This window comes from Neolamprologus brichardi, chromosome 14 (assembly GCF_056152115.1).
Source record: "Neolamprologus brichardi isolate AB-2024 chromosome 14, ASM5615211v1, whole genome shotgun sequence".
NCBI lineage: Eukaryota > Metazoa > Chordata > Actinopteri > Cichliformes > Cichlidae > Neolamprologus > Neolamprologus brichardi.
The window spans coordinates 2,852,907-2,875,309 of NC_142117.1; the positions used below are offsets into that span (position 1 = coordinate 2,852,907).

The 22,403-nt window shown below is 41.4% G+C and overlaps 1 protein-coding gene across 1 annotated transcript in view; it reads right to left on the bottom strand.

The window, feature by feature from the left end:
* The window catches only part of rnf31 (ring finger protein 31), a 43,260-nt gene extending 20,857 nt beyond the window's left edge, over nucleotides 1-22,403 (bottom strand). The window contains exons 1-15 of the mRNA XM_087850630.1: nucleotides 21,267-22,403; nucleotides 19,660-19,858; nucleotides 17,441-17,587; nucleotides 16,090-16,245; nucleotides 12,530-12,586; nucleotides 10,815-10,998; nucleotides 10,303-10,471; nucleotides 8,997-9,130; nucleotides 8,266-8,438; nucleotides 5,849-6,082; nucleotides 5,577-5,762; nucleotides 5,328-5,495; nucleotides 5,067-5,252; nucleotides 3,001-3,207; nucleotides 2,730-2,903 (exon numbers count right to left, since the gene is read on the bottom strand). Of these exons, the coding sequence (XP_087706756.1) occupies nucleotides 2,730-2,903; nucleotides 3,001-3,207; nucleotides 5,067-5,252; nucleotides 5,328-5,495; nucleotides 5,577-5,762; nucleotides 5,849-6,082; nucleotides 8,266-8,438; nucleotides 8,997-9,130; nucleotides 10,303-10,471; nucleotides 10,815-10,998; nucleotides 12,530-12,586; nucleotides 16,090-16,245; nucleotides 17,441-17,587; nucleotides 19,660-19,857 (2,373 nt within the window). The 5' untranslated portion in view covers nucleotide 19,858; nucleotides 21,267-22,403. The remainder of the gene's footprint in view (nucleotides 1-2,729; nucleotides 2,904-3,000; nucleotides 3,208-5,066; nucleotides 5,253-5,327; nucleotides 5,496-5,576; nucleotides 5,763-5,848; nucleotides 6,083-8,265; nucleotides 8,439-8,996; nucleotides 9,131-10,302; nucleotides 10,472-10,814; nucleotides 10,999-12,529; nucleotides 12,587-16,089; nucleotides 16,246-17,440; nucleotides 17,588-19,659; nucleotides 19,859-21,266) is intronic.

Consider the following 22,403-nt stretch of genomic DNA (forward strand, 5'->3'; position numbering starts at 1 on the left):
TTTACCTGTCACGACTAGTCCTGTTCCTCCTGTAAAAACATTTGTACAGAGTAGATCTCTGGAAGATCTTCACCAAGTATGGTGTCGGTCACTCTTTCCCAGGTTTTACTGCAAACATTGCGCTGTGGAGGAATTTCGGCCCACTTGTCTTTGCAAAATTGTTGCAATTCAGCCAAACTGGAAGGTTTTTGAGAATGAGCCTTTTTAAGGTCGTGCCATGGCATCCCAATCGTGTTCAGATCAGAACAGTGACTGGGCCACTCCAAAGTCTTCATTTTGTTTTTCTTCAGCGACTCTGAGGTGGACTTGCTGGTGTGTTTCGGATCATTGTCCTGCTGCAGAACAGAAGTGCTCTTCAGCTTGAGGTCATGAACAGATGGCTGGACATTTTCCTCCAGGATGTTTTGGTAGACGGCAGAGTTCATGGTTCCATTTACCACTGCAAGTCTTCAGGTCCTGAGGCAGCCCCAGACCATCACACCACCACCATATTATACTCTTGGTATAATGCTCCTTTTCTGAAATGCTGTGTTACTTTCACTCCAGATGAAATGGCACATCACACTTTCCAAAAAGTTAAAGTTTTGTCAGTCCAGCGAATATTCATCAATCATCAAGATGTTTTCTGGCAAAACTGAGACGAGCCTTTATGTTCCTATTGGGTCAGTCCTGGTGTAACTTTGGTCAGCCGGCCACTCCTGGAAAGGTTCACCACTGTTCCATGTTTTCACCATTTATATGTTTTTATACTTATTTTTTATACAAGCGATATCAATTACTTATGTTCTTATTTGTTCCTGAATTTCCTGCATGATGATCACAGCACGATGTCTGGGTTTTGAGGATCTTTGGTCTGCTCCACTGTCTACTGCAGGTCCTGTTTAAGTCTTATTTAAGAGATTTCTTAAAGTGCTTTTATTATTATTTATTATTATTTAACAATAAATAATAATAATAATAATAATAATAATAATAATAATAATAATAATTATTATTATTTATTTAATAATAAATAATAAATAATAATAATTATTATTATTATTATTTAATAATAATTATTATTATTATTATCATAACAATAATACTAACACCCTCATTTTGTGTTTACTTGTGTCATCTTTGTCTAATATTTAAATGTGTTTGATGATCTGAAATATTTCAGTGTGACAAACATACAAAAAATAGGACCTCAGGAATGAGCCGAACACCTTTTCACACCACTGTGAATAAAAACTGGTGACAGTCACAATCACAGGTATTAATATAATATTAATACTTCATTTCACCCTTTGTCTGCAGTAATAGAAATATAAACTCACACTAACTCTAACACAGCTGCTCCACAGACTGACCTGGACATGCGCTGCATTAGGACATAATGATATGACCGAAATGAAAGTGATTACTACCCCTCCCTCTCTAACAATATTACTCTCATGAATGTAAAACATTCTGAATAAAAATTAAAGTTCTGTATAATTAGTAAGCCTAGAAAAACAATATTGCAATAACTAAAGATACATATCGTGCACATGTTCAGGTTTTTGATATTTTATGGGCCGAACGATAATTGATGACATAAATAATACCATACCACCCTATTAGAGCACTTCGCTCTCGCTCTGCAGGCCTACTTGTTGTTCCTAGAGTATTTAAAAGTAGAATGGGAGGCAGAGCCTTCAGTTTTCAGGCCCCTCTTCTGTGGAACCAGCTTCCAGTTTGGATTCAGGAGACAGACACTATCTCTACTTTTAAGATTAGGCTTAAAACTTTCCTTTTTGCTAAAGCATATAGTTAGGGCTGGACCAGGTGACCCTGAATCCTCCCTTAGTTATGCTGCAATAGACGTAGGCTGCCGGGGATTCCCATGATGCATTGAGTTTTTCCTTTCCAGTCACTTTTCTCACTCACTATGTATTAACAGACCTCTCTGTATTGAATCATATCTGTTATTAACCTCTGTCTCTCTTCCACAGCATGTCTTTATCCTGTCTTCCTTCTCTCACCCCAACCAATCACAGCAGATGGCCCCGCCCCTCCCTGAGCCTGGTTCTGCCGGAGGTTTCTTCCTGTTAAAAGGGAGTTTTTCCTTCCCACTGTCGCCAAAGTGCTTGCTCATAGGGGGTCATATGATTGTTGAGTTTTTCTCTGTATCTATGAAGCGCCTTGAGGCAACTTTTGTTGTGATTTGGCGCTATATAAATAACATTGAATTGAATTGAATTGAATTGAAAATTGAATTTAATAATCTGAGAAAGGTATGAAAATATGTTTTACTGTTAAACAGGAGAAAAAACATAATCAGTCCCTCCAAACTTGCAGGAAACAGCATTTTGAAACTGCTGCTCAGCAGCCTGTAATTCATGTTGTTTGTCAATTGAATTTTCTGGCAACCAAAAGTTTGTGTACAAGAATTTTGGTACATTAACTTCTTGTATATTTTGTACATTGTCCAAACTGTTGGATTGGAAATAAACTCAAAGAAGTGGAGACACTAAATCTTACCCTGCTCAGCTAACAGCTGACAGAGTGAAACCAATGTTCTGCTCATTAATAGAACATCAAGACATTTAATCCATTTTAGAAAAGCTCTGCAGAGAAACAACAACTGAGCAAAGAAAAAACAAAAAAATGCAGTTAATTGTTTCACTGAACTGTAAGTGATGGCAGGCTGACATGATGACGATGTAGCAGAGAGAGGAGACATTCTCATGTATTTGCTTGCCTACCTGGATGTCCAGGGTGGAGAAGTAGCTGTTGAGGTGTTCGGGGTCATTGATGTCAGGCTCCCAACAGACTGGACACACCATGTCTCTGATGTGTTTGTCCCTTACAGCGATGGTAAAGTGCTGCTGAAAACAACCACAGCACACAGAGCACTGACACGACGTGAGAGACTGCATCTGAGAAGGGAAGGTGGGAGGAAGCAGAAAATCAAGAGATGGAAATCATTCAGAAAAATATTTAGTGACCCAAAAGCATCTGTAAAGTAACCCTAACTTTGCTGTGAGGGAAAACCGAGAGGCAGATGGGACATTCTTTAGCGAGCACTCGCTTGATAAATTCCCTGTCGTGGGACTCTTGCACTGCCTGCACCACATCTTCTAGGGAATAGGGGGCGCTGTGCTCCAGAAGAAGCGATAGGGCCAGCTCACAGCGACCCCAGCTGGGTAGATCGTAGACTGCTAGAAGCCACCGACATACACGCTGAAAAAACAATAAAATCACGTTAAAATAGACGTCACATTTTCTACCAGTAATGTCAAACATGGGGTCTTTGTAAAGTACTGTGTAACAGCTGCAAGTCACTCCTCATTTCTGTATGTTTTGCTGGGAAAGTGAGCACAGCAACTTCTCTTCACTGGCTTCCTGTTAAATCTGGAGTCTTAAATAACTAATCCCCAAAAGTGGATTTTGTTTATCTGGACGTTTTCAGTGGGAGAAATAATTTGTTAAATGACTTCTTCAGTCTCAGCTGACTGATGCAGCTAAATCCAGTGGAGTGGTTTGGTTTAAACTAGATTAAAGCCAACAATGGTCTTAAAAACTTCTATATTTTAAAATAAAATAATGAAACATACTAACCGAAAATGGATTTAGCTGCATTCTGGATCGCGTTTCCAGAATGCAGTAGCTAGCGAGCTGATTGGAGACTGTAACAGCCAATCAGATTGTTTGCATCCAAGTCTGTGATTGGTTCGTTTTGTGGCACACCTATAATGGTGTACAGAGAGTTGAGCGTGCACGGAGCAGAGATGTTAAATTCGATTCTTTTTACTGAATCGAGTTTGAAAGAGTCACTCACCAAAGTGAATCGGATTTTTGAGTCAATTGATTCACTGAGTCAGTTGACCAGAGAGTGCAAAAAATGTACATTTTCACTCAAACTTAATTTGTTTCTGTTTTCATGTAAACCCTACTGATAAGATGAATGATTGAAAAAGAAAACAACTATTTTATAGAGCATAAAAAAGATTTCTAAAGGGAACATTTATTTTATTTATTTTAATTTTATTTTATTAGTATTTTCCTCAAATGTGTACATTTTCTCATCTAAATGTCCACTGAGCTGTGAGCCAGGGGGCGGTAATGCTCCTGAACATTGGTTGCCAACCAAGAAGAAGAAGAAGCTGTGAGCCAGGAGGGAGGGGGTGAGTAGCTCAAATGTGCTGTTAGCATGCTAGCAGAGCGATGCTACTGTGAACCAAGGAGCTTGTCTTGATGTGAGCTTCTACTCAGGGTTTTTTCTTCCAGTTCAGAGCAGAAATGTTTTTGTTAAGAAACTGGCTGTTTTTTTCCACACAATTTTAATTATAAGCTAGATATATTTCTACTAATGAAATTAGTTTGCTAACAGCAACAGCGATGAGTCGGTGAGCAGTTGGGCTTGTGAATCATGATTCACGAGTCAGTAAAGTGATTCTCGAGTATTGAACGATTCGTTCATGATTCGCACATCAATATTTGAGAGTGAGAGCGACACACTGAGAGCAGGTCTGCAGATGTCTGTGAGCACAGAGCAGAGATCTGAGTGTGAGGGGCTGTTATTGTCTTGCAGGCAGAAATTAATTTTGTTCGCTCGAATTGAACTTTTCTGCACTGAAAATAATTTTCTCCTCAAAATACAACATTTGCACTTGCATTTTTTTATACATGCGCTCACAATAGAGACAAAAAAAACGCTGTAGAGTTTTTCCTTCCCACTGTCTCTGTATTGCTGTAGGGTCTTTGGCTAACAATATAAAGCATCTTGAGGCAAATGTTGTTGTGATTTGGAGCTATATAAATGAAAGTGAACTGAACTGGACCTTAACACTGAAAATGGTCAAGAACAAGGACAGGACTGAAAATGTCCAAAGAAAACCTTTAAATCAGAAAGACAATGACCACTTTAAAAAAATGCCAAGAAATCCCGACTCCTTGGAAGCAAAATATAAAGAAATGAGGATGACCCATTTGGAAAAAACCTACACATTCCAAAATGAAAATGTGGCCATAAAAAGATCTGGGCTTTAAACTGGCCCCAGCGTAAACCAGTGAGTGACATCACACGTCTGTGGTTTTACCTGCTTGTCAGGATGGTGGATGTCGACAGGAGGCTCAGGTTTCTCACTCCAGATGCGTTTGTGGAAGGGCTCCAGAAGTGGTCGTTGTAGCAACGCCAAGGCTCCTCTTACCTCACCGCCACTCTGCCGTAAAACCTCATGACAGCGACTTTCGTCACTAAAGCCGAGCGCACACAGCTCCTTTACCTGATAGGATAGAATGAAGAAATATAACTGAATGTCTACACAGGGAACAATGCTAAACGTTTGACCAAACATCACCTTGGCGAGTCTATCTCTCAGAGCTTGTCTGGCAGCTCTCTCTGTGTCGCCCCCTGCTGTGAGCCAGGCTAGCTTAGCTTCTGCTCTGGAAAGCTGGATCACACTTTCTGTTTCTGCAGGATCGACCACTTCGCCAGCCTCCGTGGCGAGATCCTGTGTTATGTTATTCTGTGCAGCAGGACAGTTTCACTTTCAGAAAACAGAACTATAGTCAGAGCGATTTGTCAGGTTTAACAGGAGGTTACTGACTTTGTCTTCAGTTGGGGTCTTATCAGAGAATGACTGAAGGGAGGATGTCGCCACCAACATCCTGATCTGGTCTAACAGCAGGGGAAGTTCAGTCTTTAACCACTTGCAGGGCAGGATGTTGCTGTCCCCAGCTACCCTCATGCTTGTGTATACTTCCTCTGGACTCACGCCTTTCTTCTCCCCATGCTGACGCAGATATGAAGAACAAACGAACTCGTGTTAAGACATGAAAAGAATTCTGTATATGATATAATGACAGTACGGTGACTTGCTCTGATTAGTTGAATCAGCTTTAGCCCCTCCTCCTTTATCAAATTCTGCCTCCAGGAGTCCAGATCTTCAGGAGCAGGTTCCTTCGGTTTGATGGGCAGAGCAGGGACGCGTCTAACAGGAGAGGGAGGGCGGAGCCTCACTGGCAGCGGTGCAGGCTCTGGGCGAGCCAGGTCACACATCTCACACACCATAGCCGGAGAGTAGTTCAGATATGTGCAGAACTGACACACCCACTGGAGCAGGTTACAGAGAGACAGTCACTAACCACCGTGAACCAACCTTGAAACCTCAGAATTAGGGAGACATTGGGGAGGGGGGCGTATATATATAAAAAATATGAATTTTACAGTGTTTATTTATCGGAGAAAATAACTTAAATAAGTTAAAAATACTTTTTAAAGTTATCTTAAGTGACTTACATGTTATGATGATACATGTTTAACCTGAGTAGACTGCGGGGGGTCTGAAAACGATGTGCTGGGAGTTCACTGTTCTCTCCGGCTCAGATATTTGAAGTTTACACTAGGGATGCACCGATACTGATACTGGTATCGGGTATCGGGGCCGATACTGTAAAATGTGTGTGTACTCATACTCATAAAAGTTAACCGATACCAACTTATTTCATTAATCAGAGGGTGGCTTGTCATTTCTGTTGTAGTTTTTTAGATTGGCCACTAGGGGGACATCCCGCGCTAAACAGGCACAGGGTTAGACGAATGAGACTGGCGGCTCCAGATAAAAAAGAGAAACTGGAGGCTGCTGTAGCTAGGCTAAACAAAATGTCAGCAGTGTGGAACAGCCAACTTTAACTCAGGTTTTGGAAAAGCGATGAAAAATGTCAAGAGAAACTCCACGGGCAGTTAAAATAACAGAGGCTCGACTCATTTTATCGCTCTGGATGACCAGCCAATGCCGGCCGTGGAAAACATAGGATTGCATCGTCTTCTCAGCATACTCGAGCTGCGATATGAAATTCCCAACCGCCCACACATCAGGGAGATAATGGTGCCAAAACTTTCTGAGGAGGTAAAGACAAGCAGTGTGTGCGCGATGTCAGTCCTTGATTTAACGGCACAGTGGACTGATGATCCACGGGCAGATGAGGAATTCGTCAATGCCAAATACTTTTGTTATTTTGTTTGTTTGTTTACAATATGGACACTCTGCAATAATTTAAAAGTTTATTTTATTCTCAAACCTAATTTGTATTTATTTTATTCCAAACAGAAGTGTTTATTTATTATTCTGAAAGCTCGAGACAGTGCCAATAGTTCAGTGATATTTTGTTAAATTACAATGTGGAGACTCTGCAATAATTTAACAGAAGTGCTTATTTTTCACTTGAAAGTTTTTTGTGGTCATTTTTATTAAGATATTATTTATTATCGGCAGAGAATAAATAAAACCTGTCTTCCAATTCATTGTATTTGTGTGTGTGTGTGTGTGGTAGAAGTATCGGTTTTTGTACTCTGTATCGGAAAGTACTCAAATCCAAGTATCGGTATCATATCGGTTTGAAAAAATTGGTATCGTTGCATCCCTAGTTTACACAGATACATTCACACCTGTTAAAAGTTTATTTTACGACCCAGAAAGAGTAACAAGAGTAATATTGAAACTAAGTCGCTGCCGCCATTGTTGGAAATCGGAATTGGCTGGACCGCACTATGAAATCTGGGATATGGCTTTTTAATTTTCTTGTCCCGGTGGAAAATCGGGAGGAATGGTGGCTCCGGGAAATTTTTGGAAGGGGCACTGATATTCAGGATTCTCCCAGAAAAATCGGGAGGGTTGGCATGTATGCGGTGAACAGCCAGAGCATTAAAAGGCTGATGAAGAGTTATGATCAGGAACGATAATCATATCTAACTCACACTATTAAAGCCTCAAAATTAAAACGTAAGCCTGACAGTGATCACTCACCTCTGTACATGTAAATTATTGTACTGTAGTGTGGGTCTCGGTACAGGCATGAAATGTGGGGCCTGCCTGGAAGCCCCACTATGGGGCCTGGGTGGGGCCCCAGTAGGGAAGCTCATGTCTACAGTGTGAGCATGTGGCACTTCATACTGGTATACTGGGGTGGCTGTAACTCAGGAGGTACAGCAGGTCATCTACTGGCAAGGTTGGTGGTTTGATATTTGATGAATAAATTGGAGTCCTCATCAAGTCATGTGATTTTTCTGGCTTTCTTTCTATTATTGTAGAGTCTTGGCCAACATAAAGTGCCTCTAGGCAACTGCTGTTGTGATTTGGCACTATAAAAACATTCATCATTAAACAGATATGACTTAAACCACTGCAGCGCAGTACCTGTAATAATTACAGCAACTAATTGCTGCAATGAAATGTTATTAGCAACAGATAGCTAGCAGGACAAGTGCAGAAATGTGACCACACTCACACACCTAACCTGACTGTCAGGGTCACCGGGCATCCCCAATACTGGTGCTGGTGGTCTGGGTGGGGTTATGGGTGGGTGCGACGGGGTCACTGGAGGTCGCGTCGCCAAACGAGGTCGTTCACAAACCTCACACAGAATACTACTGGCTGCATTCACCATAGTGCAGCTCTTACACTGCCACTCTAAGAAACAGCGACAAACACATCACGTTATTACTCAAACTGAGCTTTACAACAACATTCTTACAGAAGCCTTTGTGAGAATTACAAAGAAAAAAAATGATCACGACAAATTAAATAATGGACGTTTTTAATACACACTAAACATAAACAGATGTACATGTAGATCTTATGTGTAGTTTTTATGAATATTTTATGTTCTTTATGAATACCAACTAAGATAATGACAACGTAGTATAATAATTATGGCGTTTTCCTGCTTCAACAAGTCGTAGATTACTTGTTTATGTTCTGCCCGACAACTCGGATCAGAACTGCCAGCAGGGAGGCTGCAGAGCGCACCCTGGTGGACAAACTATGTTATAATAACACTGGTAACATGGTTGAAGGAGGTTTCCTCTATGCAGTTACTAATATATTGACTATTGGCCGGGCTATGGTTCAAACCAAGAAGCTCCGTGTCATGTGGAAACAGTGCAGCACTGTGCCAGCCATCAGTTTCTATGTTGAGGAAAAAACACGCTATTGCTAGAGCCTGAGATACACCAAAGGATAACAGACCGATGATAGTAGCAGGCTGACATTCCTCTTCTTTAGAGCCGAGGGGTTCCAAGCGAGGCTGCTCACACTCGTCACAGAGCACATCCTGGATAGAGTTGACTTTAGTGCAGTGAAGGCAACGCCAGGTGGAAGAACTTGAAAAGGAAAAAGATCTAGTTTAAGATGAAAAAAGTTAAACCAGCAATAGTCGTATATATAAGTATTAGGGGTGCAACGATACTCGTATCGATATTGAACCGTTCGATACAGTGCTTTCGGTTCGGTACGCATATGTATGAACAATACAAAATTTTTAATTTATTTTATCAACTTTCCTTCTGACGATGCTGTCTGTGTTGAGCGCTCAGTGGATCTGCGCTCGACAGTGCAGCCTAGGCGGAGTAGTCGAACACAGATTCACTGAGCGCAGCGCAAGCTAAGCTGTTGCAACATGGCAAATTGAACCTCCCCCACCCTCATTCAGATCTGGCGTTTGGAACTATTTTGGTTTTCATGTGACGTATGACCCTGAAGGTAAGCGCGTCACGGACTAAAGTAAAACAGTATGTTGGATGTGCCAGCAATGCTCAATTACATTGGTGGGAACTAGTGCGTTAGCGCAGTTAGCTCGTTAACGTGTTGGCCGTCCAGCCCCACGCACGGGGCGATCCGTGGTAGCTCGTTAACGGAGATTTGCCGTGTTGTGGCGTTAACGTCATTTCAGATTAACGCTGACAGCACTAGTGGGAACACAACGAATATGACTGCACATTTACTCCGACATCATCCTAGTGCAAAGACAAGTGGAAGCAGACAAAAACAACAAGCATGCATGCTACAAACTTTACCCGAGTCATTTAGACAGCCGTTAGCACATGATTCTCCTTATGGGGACCTGATATGTTTAATATGCTGCTGAGAATATAGCCCAGAAGAAGCGTATAGTATAGCTTTTATTTTGGAAAGAGACATTTCTCTGTAATAAACTCTCTTTTCCAAAGATGAGTGATTTCTCCATCAGGTAGATTAATTTTTTATTACTTTGTTGTTTCAGCAACATTAAATTTAAAAACTGTACTTTTGAGTTAAAATATATATTTATAGTTTTAATAAATGACAAATTAAAAAGGCATGAACATTTTTTTTGTATCGAAAAAATATTGAACCGTGACACCAAAGTATCGAACCGAACCGTGAATTTTGTGTATCGTTGCACCCCTAATATATATATATATATATATACACACACATATATAGTTGTAAATTCTGAGGATTACTGCACTATTGTAAGACAAAGTACATTTTGCCAAGAACTGCTTATCCTGACCTTTCATTGCTCCTGTTTTTGGATGAAGTTGATGACGTGACAGCTGTTCGATGGTGGTTGGCTCTCTCAGGGTAGGAGTGATACAGTCTGTCACAGTCTGAGCACAGCCCCTGGAGGCAGGTGAGGCAGTGGGCTGAGATGCGAAATATTCCACAAATAGCGCAGTTCTCTGTGAAACAAAACAACAATGACACAACACTGCTTTCTGCTATAATTTGTACCCACTCACAGCAACAATGTAGCACATAATACACTGTTAAATCTAGACTTAGAAAGTGTAAAAATACAACATAAAAATTCATAATAATTGGAATCTTTCCTTCCAGAAGTTGAGGCTCAATTCGCACATCTGGCCTTCAGGGTAAGTGGACTGCTTTTCTAGTCCTACAGACTGAAGCTACATTTCCACATTCATATGTCACACACTCACATCCACATTATGATGACACATTGATGGAAGTTGAGAGTCTTTAGCATCACTGAGGAAGTCAGACATCAGTTTCTCAGCTAACCTGGATGTTTGCTTGAGAAGGTGGAAAAGACCTGAATGGACCTGAGGCTTTGGTTGTTGGCAGACAGCGAGTGGCTACGGTTGCTCTCCCTGGAGGATCGACGGTACAGGGAAAAAGCTAGAGACTTGGTCTGGCTGTCTGCACGGCATGACGAGATCACAGCATCGGTGTTGAGTCCGACGTCCTAAGAAAAGAGAAAAGTGGCTGAACGCTGGCTTTAAAACTAGAGCTGGTTCACTCTGTCTGACAGTATATTAATATCAACATGGCTTCATTGAAAATGCAATCATAAAGACAACGTATGTAGATAATAAGAGGAGGCCAATAAAGCTGGAAATCTGAAAGTCTATTTAAACTGTGGATGTATGGACAGAATTCCTCCCCTCACTTGTGAACAAGACCCCAAGATTGTCCTGGGAGCTTGGGAAGAAAAGCGTCTGGAAGTTTCTTGAAGATGTTTCAGCTCTCATCCGAGAAGCTTCTTCAGTTCTCAGAGGAGTTGGCGGAGAGTCACAGATTTTTAGCCCTACTGGGAGTGTCTCTAAGAGGGCCGTGGATCCCGTATTGTTCCTCTGCCTAATGATGGTCGTTACGACACCAACTGTCTGTCATTTTGGATTATAGCCCACTCACATTTCATCTCAGTACCACAATAGGGTGGGGCAGGGTCTCACAATGGGTTCACCTGAAATCTTGGTTAAATGCAGGAGTTAACAGACACCCATTTTCACTCCTGGCTCGTGTGATTAGGCAGAGGAACAATGGGGGTTCTCGACCCTCTTAGGGATACTCCCAATAGGTCTTAAAAATCTGGGACTTTCCACCAAATGCTCTTAGAACTCGATCTATGATCTATATGTATGATCTATAGCAATCAGAAATATTGTGTGAAGGCCAAGATAAATGCCCGAAAAATGTATTTTCCCAAGTGGATCATTACGGCTTTTGCCTTCCTTCTATCACAGTCCTGAGTCTGTTGACTCAGTGGTTTTGATTATTATTATCTTATGTTTCAGGTTCATTCTTAAGGTTTTCTTGTTCTTAGGGTTTGGTTTCTGTTTTGAGCGCCTGTGGTTCTGTGTCTCTGTGCCGGCCCTGGTCCCACGTCTGTGTTCCCTCCCTGTTGCCATGTCTGATGTCTTTGTGTTAGTCTTACGCGTCTTGAGTTGAGTCTGCGTTGCTTCCTGTCTCATTAGCTTTGATTTGTACCTGCTGTGCTATCACCTGTTCTCCATCCTCTTGTATTTGAACCATGTGGTTCTCTCTGTCTGTGTCACATCGTCAACGTCATCCACGCCTTCTCCGTGCCGTGTCTCATCCTCCACGTTCTGGTGAAGTTCTAGTTCCCAGTTCTGCTCTCCTAGTCTATGCTTCCTAGCTCTAGTTTCCTGAGTCTAGTTTTAGTTTGTGTTTGAGGTTCTTCGTTTGTTTTTTGTAAAGTTTACTTCTAACAAAGAGTGTTCCAGCAAATAAAGCTGGGCTTTCAGTTAACTCCTGCATTTGAGTCCACATCCTGCCCACACACAGCACTTTCACATAATGGTATGATCCCAGTCACGACCTGCTCCAAATGACATGCCTCGTGCTGTCTTGGCATATATAATTTTTGATCACTGCTTGTTTGAATGCGAATTATTAAGCTTATTAAGCGGTTTTATTTCCCGCAGTTTGAGAGCCACCAGTTTAACCACTTAAATGTAAGAGAAGAGACTCACCTTGTGTCTGAGTGTAGGAATGATTCTCTCATAGAATTCAGGATGGGGATGAGCCTCCTGAGATCAAACCAGACAAGTCAGAATTAATGAAAAAACTACAGCGCATGTACAGTAGTCTGTGTGTACACATATATATATACATATACATATACATGTTTGAAATAGCTTGACATTTGAAAGTATGTCCTGTTAATATATTCTCTCCCAAAGATGGAACATTCATTCTCCTATCTGATGACGAGCCACTCTCAAACATCATAAAAGGAGTCGAGCGGTTCATTTCATCCACAGAGTTGCTTCACTTGATGCAGTCAGTATAAAGTCCTCCAGGAAGTGATGGTGACGAGTCAACAACCAAGTTTCTTTTTCTTGTTTTGAAGTGTTTGCCATGATTCTGGGTGCAGTTGCTTCATTCATGATTTTTACTATATGATTAATAGGAAATGAGATTTTTTCCCCTCAATTTAATTTGTTTGATTTGTGCATCTCTGAAAGATTGAACTGACTTTTGGCATAACTATAACAACAGTTTCCAGTTAATCGCGTCACTCTTAGTCAGTGACCACAGGATAGCCAAGATTGATGGATATACTTCTGCTCTTTTATGAGGTAATTCAAATATTAAGGTGGTTATAATAATTTGTTACGTCATCTTCATAGCTATATACACTGCCTGGCCAAAAAAAGGTCACAAACTCTAATACTTCTGCTGTGATTACGGCGCGCATTCGCTGTGGCATTGTCTCCATAAGCTTCTGCTCTGTTACAAGATTTATTTCCATCTATAATTTTTCACCAAGAACTTTGAGGATGATAGAGTCTGACTGCTGCGCAAAGCCTTCTCCAGCACATCCCAAAGATCCTCAATGGGGTAAAGGTCTGGATTCTGTGGTGAATCCATGTCTCATGCTCCCAGAACCATCTTTCAAAAAACAATTGCAAAAAACATAGTAAAAATAAACAATAAACACAGACTGATTCATGTTCTACACAGTTCTTACAAGTTCATAGAAATTTCTGTTCAATTAGAACCAAATATTTGAGTTGATGATTGTAATTTTTATACAGTTGTTGTAATTTGTGTTTTAACTATTTTTTGATTGGTGTTTTGTTTCCTTTACAATATTATACTTTAATGTATAACATTGTAAAGGAAACAAAACATCAATCAAAAAATTGTTCTTTTTTTAAATTTAGGCTACTTAAATTTATTTTGGCTACCAAAAGCTGAAGAGTGCCTGCCCGAAGGGCTACCAGGGATTTTGAAATTTGCGAGCCCTGCAGTGAGTGAGAAGTTATATGTATGTGACCTGTTTCATGTGTCTGTATCCCAACAGTCAGAAGTCAACTTCACATCTAAGAGTTGAACATTGGAAAGAGCCAGTCCTCTCGGCTCCAGACGTGGGATTCACAAAAACGGCCGAGTTTATTCTGCTGTAAGACACTTGCCTCCAAAATTTAATTTGGTTTTGAATAACATTCATTTGGGATCACTTTTTCACAGGTGAGATCTCCACAAGTACGGTTTTTATGTTATACTGGAGCCATTGATCAATGATATAAACACTGGAAAGCTAAAAGCTAAGTCTTCCATTATCTGGGGAGCAGTTCTATGGTACAATCTCACAGATCACTGGAGATAATCTAGGGAGACACAAACGTCTCGGCTTGAACGAGTCATTCAGGAGCCGTCATTTCTGTTGCCTTTGTTTAACTGAGTGATTCTTAAACCGTATACAGTGAGGATGATCCTTCATTGCCAGTCTCTCCAGGAAAACCCACAATTGAAGTTTTTATATGGTTTGAAAAACATTCACACTTAAGTATTTCCATGTTTGTAATTCCAACTTATTTGATATAATGCATGATCTTTTTGAGGGTGCAGCTCAGTACGAGATCAAAAAGCTCTTTGAATATCTCACGCAACACTTAACATCAGAACAAGACTTGCTTCCCAGGATTTAGGGTTTTGATGATGGAGTGATGATGGAGAGTGCTGGCAGTGGCATCGGTTTGAGTTCTATTCAGTGTCTCGTGACATTATTATTCTTGCAGGACACGAAAACTGGAATTTGTTTTTGTTGTTGTTGTTACCTCAAATAATGAACATAGTTTTTCCACTTTCTATCACAATGACAATATTTGACTGCATTAGAATTTGTTGACCACCACAAACTATTTATCCACATAGAAACTTGATACCTAAGCATGATTCTATGATCCATTATTGGCCCCCTTATTACACATGTGGAGTATGAGGTTTGAAAAAAATTGGGAAAAAGGGCTTAAAATACTTCACTTTACCTGCAATGAATGCAGAATTTATAAATGTTTTATAAATGTAGAATTTATAAAGGTTTTCCTATTATAAACCCAGTACAGATTCATATACAACATTCAACTTTTCCCGATATTTAGGAACACTCACTGTTTCCTCAGGGAAAAAGCAAAGAGTTCACACTGACCACAAACAAGAAAATGCAACAAGAGACTTTGTTACATATAAACTAGGGCTGCCACGATTAGTCGACAATCGTCGACGACTGATTTAATAGTCGACGGTCCTCCCAAAGACGCAGGAATAAGTAGTAGGATTTAAGAGTGTAATAACGGACTGAAACAGAAGATGGCAGCACTGCATGTACAAGGATGCCAGCTGCCGTTAAACCCGAAGAAGAAGAAGCTGTGTCCCAGAATTCATAGCGCAGCCCAGCTCAGTTTCCAACAATGGCGGCAGCTAGTTAGTTTTAATATGACTCTTATTATTCTTTCTGGGTCACAAAATAAACGTTTAACATATTTTCAGGCGAGAATGTAGCTGTGTAAACCTCAAATATCTGCTCAGTTTATCAAGACACCACATATTTTCAAAAGCGCTCCGACGTTTTCGGAGACGTCTGTTACCCACTAGCTCGATAGCTAGCCGGGGGCTAGGCTAACTAGAGCCGGTGGTCATATATACTCCGGTGTCCTGTTATATTTTAGATAGCAAGGAGCAGACGGCTGCGTTTATTAAACTTCACCGAAACAATCTGCAGATTTCATTAAAATTTAACAAACTATCATCTTGTCTTTATTTTTAGTTAGCACATACCTTAAACACTTAAAGCTGTAAGCTAATGATAGTTATATAAGAGCAGATGCTGCTGGTGCAATAAGCTGTAGTTTTACGTCCAATGGATGATGATCTGATTAGTTGACTATCAAAATAATCAATGTGGCAGCCCTACTGTAAACTGGTTCATATTTGGTGCCTTTCAAATGTACTTCAGCACTCTTTTTACAACATTGTCATTCAGACTTTATATCTAACACTCACACATATTCACACTCCCGTGAATGCATCCGTGATGGGTTGAGGAGGGTTCATTGCCCAAGGAAACTTAATGCAGGCTGGAGCAGCCAGTAATCGAAACGCTAACCTTCCAATTACTGGATGACCTGATCTACACTGACAGATCTGGTCAAAGCCAACCTTTTAAAACTGTCTTTGGTTCTGCAGCAAACTCACGTCGGCACAGGGACAACTAGTAACACGCACACAGAAAGTTTACACAAACCTTGATAAGCATTTCTAGTTCCATCCTCAGGCTCATCACTTCCAGAGTTACTGCAGCAACTCTGCCCACATCAGGATCTGTAACATCATCAGGGAAACTGAGTCCATCCGGCTGCTGATTAGAGTAACCATAGAGACAGAGTACAGCGCGTCCTCCCTGGGAATATAACAGACAGGGCAGAAGGTGATGAAATGTTAGTGGTTAGTACCAGCAGCGGTAACTGGAACATTTCTGTCACTTCCTACTAGTCTGCATCAGTAGCTAGCATAGCAGTCTGTTGGCACGGGAACTGTCACTACATTGAAGAAGAGTAAGGACAGATGGAGGGTGAAGGAAAAAGATGCTGCCATTAATCTGTGATTGGGGAAGGAACTGCGCCTGCTGACGAGGTTTTGCACCTTAAAAAATGCTTGTTTTGCCATCATCTTTGGTGGTGGACTTTCACTGTGGGTGGCTCCAACCACCTCCTCCACACACACCAACAAGAAACTAGGAGGTAAAGACTGGCTTTTGAAAATGTGCACCTGCAGCCCTCAGAAGCTCATTACTCTCATCTCCGTGGTCATTGTTGAAATTGCTTCCTTGTGTTTGTGTTTATTTGCTGATCTGTGGAGATTTTGTCTTAACTCTTCGTTCTCCTTTTGGAGTAACTCATATGTCTCATACTCGCTTCTTTGACCCTCCGTGATTGAGAGCGTGTGCTCTACTTTGGCAAGTTTCTTGTTGCATCCATTCAAGTTTCCTGTCACCGAGTGAAGCTAAAGCTTTGTCGGTCACATAATAATCAACGTTTTATGTTGTTTTGCCTCTTTGCCACTTTCCCACGTCATTATTTGCATCTAATTCTCACATGCTCCCTGGACTACTCCACCGATCTGTCAGCTTTTCACCACAGCCAATTTTCACTCCTCTTTCAGTAAAACTTGACCTCTGACCTTTAAACCTGGCAACCGAGGCCATTGTAATTCAACCTTGTTGTTGATGGTATTGATTTGAAACTAATTCACCAACTCGGGAAACCACACCGTTCGCCACCCCATCAGCCTTTTACATGTGAGGGGTAAAAATGTCTGTATCTGTCTCACACAGCAGCCTGACAGCCAATGAGCTCTTTGTATTCCTTCCCTTTTTGTTGCCTGTCCTGTTTGCTTTCTTAGCCGTCAGAATTAATGTCTGAAAGCCAACAAAGATACCCAACGGATTTACTTTGCAAAGTGGATCAGCACAGCCTCGCCGTTTTGGTCCATTTGATCAGCCTTTGTTGTTATTATTTATTTTATTTTCAGTTATTACAGACGGGATAGGAAAGGGAGGGGAAGAGGGACAGTGAGTGATAATACTTTATCATTACCTGGATAGCATCAACTGTGGCCCTGAACACTGGGTTGTTGTGTTTTACAGTCCTCCAGTACTTGGGCCTGTTGGGATTTGTCAGATTACAGCCGTACTTTTCGAGGATGTTAAGCGCTGTAGATAAGCGCTGAAGAGATCCAAGAGTCTGCAAAGGAAGCATCAATTTTAATCTGAAATATGTCCTGTATTTGTACAGCGCTTTATTCGTCCCTAAGGATCCCAAAGTGCTTTACACATCCAGTCATAGAAGAATACAGCTGAACCCACAGTGTTTCAGTTGTACTGGTGTGACACACTACAACACTGAACACATTCAAACATCTATCTTCCTGTCGACCCTTACATCACATTTTTAACTGCCTGTGTGTGGGGGCCGTTGCAGTACTCAGCATCACCACTACTGAGCATCGTCACTCGGACAGTTTTGCTACATAAGTGCTATAGGAGTGGTAGAAGTCAAAACCAGAAGCCTTTGTCGAGTGTTCAGAGTGTTCAGGTCATAAACCCAGCTGTCTGTATGTCTCTCAGCTGCTCAGCTGGAACATCATTAAACCAACAGGATCATACAATCATAGACAATCTCAGGACACCTTTGACACATTCATTTTTGGGACTCTGGCCTTGTGAAGAAGTAAACCTGATGATTTAGTATAAACCTCTTTGAAAGCAATCATTTGAAGTGCATGCCTTTATCAGGCTCTCACAGCACGTTGGGGGAACTCTGGTCACCCTCAACCTTCACTGAGGTTTTCAAAACTTTTATTAAGCTCCCACCACAGCATATCAATCAGGCTGAGGCCTGGGCCATTGCAACATCTTGATTACTTTCTTTTTCATTCATCGTGTTGTCTACCTGCTATTCTTTGGATTAGGGCTGGGCGATATGGCCTAAAATTCATATCGCGATATAATTTGAACCATGTGCGATAATGATATATATCACGATATATTCTTTTCTTCTGTATAACATATTTTCCACACTATAAGGCACACTTAGAATCCTTTAATTTTCTCAAAAATCGAGAGTGTGCCTTATGTATGAATTCTGGTTGTGCTTACTGACCTCGAACCGATTTTGGCTGCAGAAATCTGTTAAAAATGTTTTAGTACAACTTTGGTAAGCCGCACTGCATGATGGATTGTCAGAGCATTACGGCTGCCGTAGTGAGGAGCTTCACGGAGTAATCTGGGTCCAAAACTCCGTCAGCTTCAGGTCCCAAAGTCAAACGAACACTAAGAGTTAAAAACTGTCTAAATACTTTCATCTTTAATTAAATCATCAGAATTGCTGCTTTATCGGGTGTAACAATTAAGTTTAACATCCAGGCATCCATGAAAACAGAATTTATTAAGTTTAACGGAGTTAGAAGTTAACAGGAAGTTAGCTCGCTAGCTTCCACCTAAACATTTCATACCATGTTCTGACTGAGAGATTCTTGAAACTAATTAAAACGTACAGCTCTGCTACCACTTCCAACATAAATGAAGACAGAAAACTAAACAGCAGTGACGTTTGTAGGGTTACTGAAGTTGGACTACCTGGTATATAATGTTGTGCTATGTGATTGCTAGCGACACAGCTATGTTAGCATAACATTAGCACAGTGAAGCTGGAGGATGAACGCCAACTTTTTTTCCACTCGATAAAAGTTAACGTGAGGGATTCTGGTGGTCAGGGACAAATGCAATCACATAGCAGGATGCTGTACACGGGCCAAACTTCAGTCAGGAGAACAACTGAGATTATTAATCCACAATACAAGGTTAGTTATTAATATACTGCAACAACATGGGAACAGAGCAGCTGCGAGAGAATTCAACATTAATGAATCAATGTTACAGAAGTGGAGGAAGCGCGGTTTTTGGCTTTCCCCATATTTCAAAAGTGCTTCATCTCTTTGCTATGACTGTCGCCATAATCTGCAGATGATAATGGTTTTAGCCGCTGCGATGCTTTCAACCAAAACAGGCGCAGCTTGATGACATCATCAACATGCGCTATCGCGATATAGCGATATAGTCAAAATCTCTATCGTTGGCCAAATTTATATCGTTTATATCACCCACCCATACTTTGGATCAAGTCACGATCCAAACAACAGAGTGTGAGATGTACCCAAATGTTACCTACAATCCTGAAGATCTTGGTCTCAGTCTGGATTGAGGTTAGACATATTTCCAGATGGGACTAATAAACATGCATTTGATCTTTCTCACCTCCTTCCTGTTTCTGCCAAAGCTGTTCTCTATGACCATCGTTTCTGCAGCAACGTGGTGGTATTTAGAGCAGGGTGGTAAGGGCAGATTCGCCATGGCCACTACGCCAGCCCGCAGATCCACCACTCTGCCCCCAGAATACAGACACACTTCAGCCTGACTCCGCACATCCTGCAGCATCTCAGAGAGGGACGCCATTCTGCACACACACGGTTGATGCATGCCGTTTAGTTAAAACAACAACAAATAAATCTGACGACATGCATGCACAGTATCTCAGATCAGTGTATTCAACATCTACGAGAAATATGAATTCCTTTGGTCTCATATTACTGCACAAATGGGCACTTTTGCTTTGTTTAAAGTGAACTTTTTTTTGGAACGCTCTTCTCTGGAAGCACAAATTACTGTAATTGAAATGCTGTTGTGCTGCCATGCCCACATCAGATTACTTAATTTTCTCGAGTGTTCCTAAAGAGTCCTTTTTCGATTTAGTCGTTTAGATAATGGAGTAAAAACTCTTTATTCCAAGTAAGTTACATTTGTCATTGAAATGTGAATCCAAACATTCTGCTGTTGCTGTTCATCTCTGATTTCTTTATATTTGACTTCTAAAGAGACAGACTTGCTCAGCAACAGTTCTTCAGGCTTTTGGCCTTTTTCAGTCATTGCAGTCCAACCTTGTACCTGACCATTTTCACTTTTGTATTATTTAAAGCCTCTGAACTGGAAGAGTGGCTGTCAAGACACCATTCTTGAGAAAGGGAATTTTTTTTACACAGAAACTGGAATGATGAATCCAAATGTCAAATTTTTGGTTCACATCTTGAGTATACAAATACACCAGTGAGTAAGAGCCACGTGTAAAGCACGGTGGAGGCTTTGTCATGGTCAGGCGCTGCATTTTAACCGGTTGTGCTGGAGATCTGGTCTAAATATGTGATGGAATGATGAATGCAGGAAAAGCACTGTCCACTTTTAATCTGCCCTCTTGAAAGGTTCTTACTGGGAACAGCTTTCATAGCATGCATGGACTGAAAAAGCCCACACAGTGGAAACAATGTGGGATCAGAGAACAGAACAAAGGCAGACACATCAGTTAATATGGTTTAAGAAGCCTAGAAACTTCTATGAGCCGCTAATATGGTTCAAACTGTACAAACTAACCTTTTGCTCTATATGCTGCATTATGTGTTGACACGTTTCAGTAAATCACTGAATCCCCATTTTTCTAGTTAAATATAAAGAAATTAGGAGTTTTACACGGTCCTGATGATAAAAGTATATTTCACATGATGTTATCAGACTCCAGGTGACTCTGTTTGCAGGTGTTCACTGCATCCCTGAGCTCCGGCTCCATCCGTGAGCTGGAACAAGTCGCTGAACATGCAGAGCTGCTAAATCTGTTTCACGTGCAGTACAATTGAGCGCACTTTGCTCGAAGAGCTTTTTGTCTGATTGCAGACCTCTTGGTTACAAAATAAAGACGCAGAAGGACGATGCGCTATTTCCAGTAGTCAGTGCAAAGCAGCAAGTACGCCTATGATCAGCTCATAGCGGCACAATGTCCTGTAGATGATTCATTATTAACGATTAAAGCAGCAAACCTGTTATTAGCGAGGGTCGGTGAGCCCGCCTCCTACCTGTGCTGCTGTCCAGCTGCACTGCGGTGGAATCACCGTTACGGCACAAATGTCTGTTTGTGCCGCCGAAGGAAGCCCCGCAGAAACGGCAAAACACTCCCGCAACAGCGCGGTGTGCAACTGCTGTACTGGAAACACAGCGGCAGGGCCTCCCTCTTTCCCCCGCCCTCTTCGGGCAAAGCGTGGAAGCGGCGCAGATTACGTCACCAGTGGACCCTCTGCGGCGCAAACGCGGCAGCGTCAGCCGCTTTCACATTCACGTTAAGGATACTGCACCTGATGTCTCCAGGTTATTGCATAATTGCACAAGGAAATGTTAAGTGATCATCCTGTCAAATGTTTTTGTTGCACCAGGCTGTAAACATGAGATCCGGTAAGATGTAACAATCAGCGTTTTCATGAAGGCAAAAATGTAACATTAAATATTCAGTCCTGTTGATGGGAGTCGGAGACGATGGATGGTCAGTGTTCCCTTTATTTACATTTTTCTCTGCGCAGTTGGTCTTCCTCTTTCACACTGGCCACTTCCTAAAGAGCAGAAGGAATGCGCATCTGTCTCCTCCCAGTTGGATACACGTGGAGTACTTCCTCAGGGAGGTATCAGGTGGCATTTAGGTGCTCCAACACCTCAGCTGGCTCCTTTCAACAGGATAATGCAGTGGATCTATTTTCAACTTTCCCAAAGGACAGCACCATCATTCCGGCGCCCTGTCTCCAACAGCTCCTCCTGTTTGCTACGATGCTGTATGGGCCTCAAACAGAGAGCTTCAGGCTCCTTCTTGTTTTTTGTCCAACATGGAAAAAGAGTGATGATGCATTTTTCAGGCCTCTTGGTAAAGTGTCCCACATATTATTCCACGCTTTTTTGTCTTAATGATCATTATCTCCAGTGTTGGGGAGTAACGGAATACATGTACCGCCGTTACGTATTTAAAATACAAAATATGAGTAACTGTATTCCGTTACAGTTACCGTTTAAAAAGGTGGTATTTAGAATACAGTTACTTTGTTGAAATAAATGGATTACACGGCGGTACTTCCCTGTTTCATATTGTGGCGGGTCAGGACTGTTTGGGTTTTGTTTGACAGCTACGTTCTGTT